General features: G+C 39.1%; 1 protein-coding gene across 1 annotated transcript in view; it reads right to left on the minus strand.

The window, feature by feature from the left end:
- Nucleotides 1-938: 938 nt before the first annotated feature.
- LOC147026142 (LIM domain-binding protein 3-like) overlaps nt 939-8,430 on the minus strand; it is a 30,833-nt gene continuing 23,341 nt past the window's right edge. Inside the window, exons 6-8 of the mRNA XM_085881267.1 lie at nt 6,084-6,264; nt 4,210-4,330; nt 939-1,111 (exon numbers count right to left, since the gene is read on the minus strand). Coding sequence (XP_085737393.1) covers nt 954-1,111; nt 4,210-4,330; nt 6,084-6,264 — 460 coding nt within the window. The 3' untranslated portion in view covers nt 939-953. The remainder of the gene's footprint in view (nt 1,112-4,209; nt 4,331-6,083; nt 6,265-8,430) is intronic.

An 8,430-nucleotide genomic window follows, 5' to 3' on the forward strand; every position in this document is an offset into this window, starting at 1 on the left:
TTGTTCACTATCATGTCCAAATGTCACCTTCCCAGTGCAAAAGGTGCCTGAGATATATCCCAGATGAGAAATAAAATAAATAAGTAATTAATAAATCGATAATAATTAAGTAATTAATCAATTAATTGCTTAATCAAAAAATAAGAAATATCGTTTTTGCCAAAGCACATCTTAACTTTTGTCGCCAAATTTCAGCTTCCCCTCAAAGGATGGCTGAGATATCATCTGCAGAAACAAACAAACAAACGGAGTAAAAACGGAGTACTTCCCTCCTTCAGCACCGGGCGATAATGTCATGTGTCGCCTGGATATTGAAGTGGGAAAGAGCGGGATACAAAATTTATACCTGTTTGTCCAATAAATTATACCTGTTTTGGAGATGTGTCACTGAAGATTTATCAAGGTCCCAATTGAAGCCTACCTGGAAGGAGTACAGGTTTGGCTGTTGCTTAGAAAAGGGCATACAGATGGAACAAAAGAGTCATTAATTTTGCCATTCTTACATATATATATATATATATATATATATATATATATATATATATATATATATATATATATATATATATATATATATATATATATATATATATATATCGAGTTCATGGCTCTTAATCGAGTATTTTAATTGAAGTTGTCAGCCATGTCAGAAATAACTTCAGTTATTTCTTAACTTCAGTTGTAATGGATTAAAGTTACTAATGTACAGCAATCTGATGACACTCATGCATATTCATTACTCCAAATGCTGACAATATAATCAATATTAAGAAATAACTCGAACGGTATTTTCTGTTGATACGTAAACTTTCCTCCCCTATTTACCAATCCTTAACATTGGCTAACTAATCAAAACAAAAGAGAGTTTGCTAGGACTACAGCTTGTTGAGGTCAGCTTACTCACCACACAGATCCTCATCTCCCATTTCAATCCTCATTTACTCTTACATCTTTCATTGTGGTGCCAGATAAGATTTGATTGTGACGAAACTCACAGCACAGATGAAACAGGTGTCATGCCAGGTATGCCCGAGGGCTTCGATGAATTTATCTCCAGCTTCTACCGGGAAGTCACAGCCATGACACTTGGTGCTGAACAATGCCACATAATCTGGTGTGAAATCACAATGGAATATGATGCAAAATTATATAAAATGCCATTCCTGATTATATCCAAAGATACCATGTGTGAAAATCACGTAAAACCGACCACTAGAATTACTCAAGTGAATGATGAGATGCTTTTCCCAAAATTATGTTCATTGCAAAAAAAGCAAATATGTTTTTAAATGGATTTCCTTAAAATTCTGGCCATTTCCTTGAAGCATACGTGTTTAACCAAGACATACTGCACAGACCATTTCAGTACTTTGATCGGAGTTCAAACCTCAACTCCATTCCATTCTCAAAATATTATTTGTGTCGGAAAACACAAAAGAAAATCATCTTACCAGGTATGCTCCACTAGCTTTCGACCTCGGTAGGACAAGCCCTCAGTGGAAATGGCAACCAATGACAATCCAAATGCAATTTGTGATATTCATGGAAATTGGTTCCGAATCATAAAAATGCAACACTCGCTTCAGGCACTAAGCCACTCCTGCACAAAGTACTTATTTATTTCTCAAAAATGGTTTTCCCTTTCAAAACTTGACAGCATTAGGACTTCAACCTGATTTGCGTCATAAGACAGGAAAAATAAGCTCTTTCTCTGCCAATGTGAAAGGAATGGGGAATCTGTAGTGATCTGCGCCAAGAGTTCTAAGATGCCTTTGTTCTTCGAAAACTTTTCCACAGCAACTTTGGCTCGGTTAAAGGAAGAGTCTGCAAGCATGAATAGATGTCTATTGTACTCAAACTTATCATCCTGCCGTAATGGATAAAACTGAATCGGTGATGGAAAGTCGTGGGATATCAGAGAAATAAGCATTCATATTGTAGTGCCATGAATGAGTTGTAAATTAGTAATTTGCAAAAATAACACTAATTTGGCAATAACGAGAGCATTACATTAGGAAAGAGCTTTCATTCAAGTTTTTCAAGTGGAAAATAAAACATGGGGCAATACCCCTGGACACTCACCGGTTCGCGGCTGGATAAGATAACCAGGGAACAACTGGTAGGCATGGATGATCCCAAAAATATGTAATGGTTAAGAAAGTAAATACCATCCCCTACATAGAATCCCCACATAGAATCCCCCACATAGAAACCCTGAGACCCCAATTTTTTTTAATGTCGAGAATAAACTTTAGTACATCGCTGGTGATGAAGGTGGTGGTCAAGTTTCATCGAAATTGTATGTGTAGTTTTGGAGTAAAAAGCAAATACATATTTTGGGAGGAACCCCCCTCACCCCTTTACACCCCCTTAGACCCTAATTTTTCCAATGCCACGAACAAACTTTGGTGCATCACGGGTGATGAATGTTGTGGTAAAGTTTCATCGAAATCCTATGTGTAGTTTCTAAGAAGAAGTTGAAAGTATTTGTGGACGGACGGACTGACAGACGGACGATGCGCCATCCCATAAGCTTCCTGGAACTACAGTACGTTCCAGGTGAGCTAAAGAGAGAGAGAGAGAGAGAGAGAGAGAGAGAGAGAGAGAGAGAGAGAGAGAGAGAGAGAGAGAGAGAGAGAGAGAGAGAGAGAGAGAGAGAGAGAGAGAGAGAGAGAGAGAGAGAGAGAGAGAGAGAGAGAGAGAGAGAGAGAGAGAGAGAGAGAGAGAGAGAGAGAGAGAGAGAGAGAGAGAGAGAGAGAGAGAGAGAGAGAGAGAGAGAGAGAGAGAGAGAGAGAGAGAGAGAGAGAGAGAGAGAGAGAGAGAGAGAGAGAGAGAGAGAGAGAGAGAGAGAGAGAGAGAGAGAGAGAGAGAGAGAGAGAGAGAGAGAGAGAGAGAGAGAGAGAGAGAGAGAGAGAGAGAGAGAGAGAGAGAGAGAGAGAGAGAGAGAGAGAGAGAGAGAGAGAGAGAGAGAGAGAGAGAGAGAGAGAGAGAGAGAGAGAGAGAGAGAGAGAGAGAGAGAGAGAGAGAGAGAGAGAGAGAGAGAGAGAGAGAGAGAGAGAGAGAGAGAGAGAGAGAGAGAGAGAGAGAGAGAGAGAGAGAGAGAGAGAGAGAGAGAGAGAGAGAGAGAGAGAGAGAGAGAGAGAGAGAGAGAGAGATATGAACATTTTATACCAAAAAGGAAACCTTAAAATGGACATTTTTAGAAGAACAGATCATATTGCAGGATGATGTGAAATATTTTGTTTTTCATGTCCCCTTTTAGACAAAATCATCGATGAGAGTTTTGAGTCTATCTGAGAAATCGAAAAATAGACCAAGATTTGCTTGTTAAGAAATATTAGAATACAGTTCCAATATCATACGTATGATTAAGGTTGGTGACATAACTTGGGACAAATCATTCATCGCAGCGTATCGAAGTGGCAGCACTTTACATGTTTAGCTAGTAAGTGCCAAAGTAAAGGAAACGATAAAGACATTTGAAGATCACAAAGATTACGTAATGGAGACAAAGTTTGGCTCGCCATTATTCAAAAATGCTCCCGAGTCATTTTGTTTTTAAACGACTTCCTCGAAATTTGCTTTTCTGGCTGCACTTTAAAGATACGCTTTAACAGTCCTTTGATTTCTAAACCTTTTGATTGTCCTACCTGTCTCGATCACAAGACTTTTCAAAAGATGACTTGGCCCCAGTGAAAATGTAGTTACTGTATGATTTTAATCAAACGAAGTACATTATATTTATTCTGTCAACATTCCATGCAATAAATGGTGGAAATTTAACACTTCTCGTAATGTAGCTTCGCAGTAGCAGATATTGCTATTATACTGTCCTCTTGATAGGTTTGTTATCCTCTTGATAGGTTTGTTATCCTCAACCGATGTCCTTGCGTGTGAATGGTTAAGATTTCAAGGTAGCTATCGGAAAAGAGCAGGTATGTACATTCTTTGAGGATTTTTGCAAGTTATCTTTGGGTATATGTTAGAAGGCTGCCCTCTTTACTCTGCATTAACCATTCTTGTCACGAGAAGTGCTTCAGAAGTCTGTCCGAATTGAACCAATCTCGCACATAATGCTGATGGTAATAGCAAGAACAGGCCTGAAAGCCGACGATAAACTTTCCGAACAAATTACCAACCCCAACAGTCTGAAAAGCAGGTCTCAGGAGAAAATTATTTTTGACAAGAGGATAGCATGACCCTGCTCACCCTTCTCGCAGTATGGCTCTGCATCCTCCATGTGGAAGAGGCTGTTACCAAAAGGCTGTCCACAAGCAGCACACACAAAGCATGCAGTGTGCCAGGTCTGGCGTAGGGCGTGCATCACTTCCTGTCAAATGCACACCACATCGGAGGAATAATTTCATGAAAAGAGATGCCTTGCTCTGGAGGAAAATGTATCACATGTAATACCATTCTATTCAACCTATAATTTGCAAACAAGAACAGTCAAGTATATATTTATGTCCTCACTTTTAAGTATGGTGGACGAGTAGTGAGGACACTTGAGTGACGTCCTAAAGGTTTTGGGTTCAAATATGGCTAAAGACCACAGTGTGAAGATATGGTTTCTGAACTCCAGAAAACAGCCTGTATCAGGAGAATCGCCATGTTGCTGCAGAATTGTCAGTGAAAACCCACCCAACTCACAAATGACCACCAGCAATGTGGTAATCTGTCTGCCTTGCCTCATGGTCTGGACTACAAGCGGTGCTGGTTAGCAGTTTGCGATTGATTCCGAGATGCCCAAAGGCAACCTCGGGCACGTACAAGCGTTGCTGATAAGACTGTACTTCAGTCAAGATGAATACGGAAATGTTGTGGACATTCACTTCATACTATTGTGTTAGATATCATGAAATACATTGCATTCCCATATTTTGGGGGAAATGTGAGCACTTTTCGAGATGCTCTCAAGCTGCACATGTAAAAGAGGAGAGATGACTCAAAACAAAGCATCTTATATATGATTTCCGAGTTTGTGGTTTAGTGTCGCGCTATCTTCGACTTTGTTCTGTGCTCGAGTAACGTGATATTCGGCTTACATTATCTCAAAGACCATATGAGGTGCATGGTACAAAAAAAAAATGGATCTGAAACAGTGAAATCGTGCCAAAAACGGTTACTGCATTTGGCTTTACGGTGCAAATTATACCAACTACAAAACAAGGGTTCCACAATGACAATGCTATAACCCAAAACATTGTGTATCAAGAAGTACTTTGAACATTGTATTCCACTTACTGCATTATAGTAAAATTACTACTGATACTCTCCATCAGTTCCTTTCTCAAACACACCCACCCCAACATGTCGCGCAGAGCGCGGGTTATGCTAGTGTTGTTCATGCTCAAGTGCATTGACACTCAAGTGCAAGATTAATTTTATCATTTTATCCACAGATTAATAAAGACACGATTTGAAACTTGCGATAGGTTGTCAAAGAGCTGCGCGAGATGAACAAGAGTGTGCTCTCGGCATGCTCCAATGAGGCTTTACTCAATCGAGCGTGGCCCAAAAAATAGGGCCGTAGAGTTATTATGCAGACTGTGGCCAAAGATGCAGCTCCTGAGACGAATATTCTTTTCTGGATAGCTAATGATGAGTGGTGGTTTTGATAATAAATCGAACAGTCTCAAAAATACAGTTTTACAACCACAGCCATAAATAAGCAACTTGAACAGGCGAGATGAAACAATGACCCTTTCCTGAAATTCAATAATGAACTTCGATTCGTCAATTTGAATGGCTGCGAATGGCCAACACAGGAAGGACGCAATGTTTTATTGAGGATATTTCTCTGAATACATTTGATTGAAGCTGGCAAGTATTTGTAATTTGGCCATGGTAATGGTGATAATTTACAATGGGGTTTCTTAAATCCACCAGTTAATATTCGTATTTGGGACTGAATGGGAATCCATATGGGACCCAGCTGAATGTCCGTCCGAGGGACCCTGCACACAGCGACACAACACCCTGCACGTGAGGTACCAATCGGACAGTTTATAGCGATGTCAGGAATCAAACCAAGAATGGATAGCTTTAACGATCATTTCTGAACTCCAAAACTTAATTCTTACCCCCATGATCTTTTTGCTGCATCGAGCACAGTTAGGGGCCAAGTATTTCTCGTAGCAACTCTCACAGTACACAGAACCCTGCTCTTCAACGAATCCCACGTCGGATAGCGTGCTGTTGCAGTGTGAGCATTTGAACTCATTTGGGTGCCAGGAGCGGCTTAGAGCCACGAGGAAAGGGCCTCTGCAAAGGTACAACAAAACAAAATCATACTAAAACACTGACCAGGACATACAACTGTGTGACATAACAGAAAGTTGCCTATTTACCCGATCTTCAACTTTAAACTCTGTTGATCCGATAGATTTTCGCTCCAAATCAAAAACACACATTCCCCGATCATGTGTTCTACGAATCGTATTCATGATCCTTGATGGCAAACAATAATGATGTTGACCTTGCTCAACCGACCACCTTCTGCTGGTGGAAAAAAATTTCACTGATGTCATGACCAAGAGTTACACCACCTTTCCTTTTGATTAAACAAAGTGCAAAATTAATTTTTGTAGTGGAAATTGCCTGGATCATTTTCCTTGTTTGTATTTATCTTTGTCTCAGAATCATACATGTTTTATTTTTCATTGATATCGCTCCGATAACATTCTGCCAATGTGTGGTTTTAAATGTTTCCACTGCGATCCATTTTGTTTGCCTTTTGGACAATGATTTCCTAAGTCTTTATCATTACAACTGCAAACACAAACAGGCATTTTGAAAACATCTTCAATAACAGGCATTCCAGAATAGGATTCAATGCTGTTGTGCATTCTCACCAACATGGAAGTATCTGCATGTTTTTGCATTTGTGAATAACCACAAAAGCAATTCTTACTGTTTTTTGAGTACTTCTTAATATTTTCAAATCGTTTGCAGAAAAAGTATTGTGTATACACTGACGCACGTATACATTAAGGAGCATGATATCATCTTTCCGGATTGGGAATTTTCCAAGTACTTGGGAATCTGCAGAGGTCATGATTCAGTTTGGTACCTCTTGTTTATAAAATGTGTTTATAATGTAATAATAATGTAATAATAATGATTATTTATGTGAGACTATAAAGAAGGGAATACCAGTAAAATGACCCCCTCTTCTGTTTCCACGTTCATTTCACATTCATTGCTCAACATCCGGACAAAATTAAACGAGTGAATTAAATGAAATAAGTCTCCACATTTCAAGTTTTAAAAAATGTAGAGCACTTATTGTTTATGGGAATTATCTTTCATGGTTTTTCTTTCAAAAATTTTCTTGGTATGTAACTATTTACGCAACATACAAAGTCTGACAATAAAATTCCAGGACTGGTGTTTTTTCTTGACAGGTGGCAGCACTGACATGGGTTTCATAATTGGACGTGCATCATAATCTTCTTGTCAGTACTGTGTTTGCCGCTGTATCGCTCGGTTATGTTTTGTAGCCGTAATGGAGTTTTGTTGAAATTGCAAGTGCTGTAATCGTATTCTGAAAATTAACAGCAAAATTATGGAACAGAGAATCGTCATAAAGTTTTTGGTAAAACGAAACAAAAGTGGCATGGACATTTTTGACAAGTTGAAGCAGGTGTATGGAGAAGGAGCAATGTCAAGATCACACGTGTTTGAGTGTGCCAATAAGTTTGCGCAGAGAGAATGGATGTGAATGATGACGCATGGTCAGGACGCCCATTGATTGCCAAAATGGATGAAAATGTCAAAAGGGTGAGAATGTTGGTCCGATCTGACCGATGTTCAGAACCCCAATTAAAAAAAACTCGTTTTGCGTCGATAGAAGAGATCCAGAGAGCCATGACCAATGAGCTAAATGGCTCCCAGATGGCTTCCAAGGGTGCTTTGAAGCATGGCAGTGACATTGGAAAGCATTATCAACTTTCCAGAGAGATTATTTTGACGGCGACCATGAAACAAAATTTTATGTTTACAATAAAAAATTTTATCTTGCTTTAATCCAGAAACTTTATTATCAGACCTCAAATGTGATTACTGTGTATGTTTACAACAATAAGTTTTCATTCACTGCATTTAACTTTCATGGAAATTACTTGACAGTGAAAAGTGTAAATGTTCGATCCAGTTTACCCTCAAATATAATGGTTTCAGTAAACCCTCAAATATAATGGGTTCTCATGTCGCGGGTTTCTACCAATCGCAGGCAACCTATTGTGTTCTAATTTCATTATCGCGCTATTTCATTTCAGCCAACCATGTTTTTGAGCTGAGATGAGGCATTGTTTGCGTTCGCCTGTACGATTACCTTGGAGTAATCAAACCAACATACGGGAACGAAGCTATATTAAATATTGAATCATCCTTGAACAGGAAATCACATACAGAGATCCTGTAATACTC

This window comes from Eptatretus burgeri, chromosome 5 (genome assembly GCF_056783735.1).
Source record: "Eptatretus burgeri isolate ZD-2024b chromosome 5, Ebu_testis_v1, whole genome shotgun sequence".
NCBI lineage: Eukaryota > Metazoa > Chordata > Myxini > Myxiniformes > Myxinidae > Eptatretus > Eptatretus burgeri.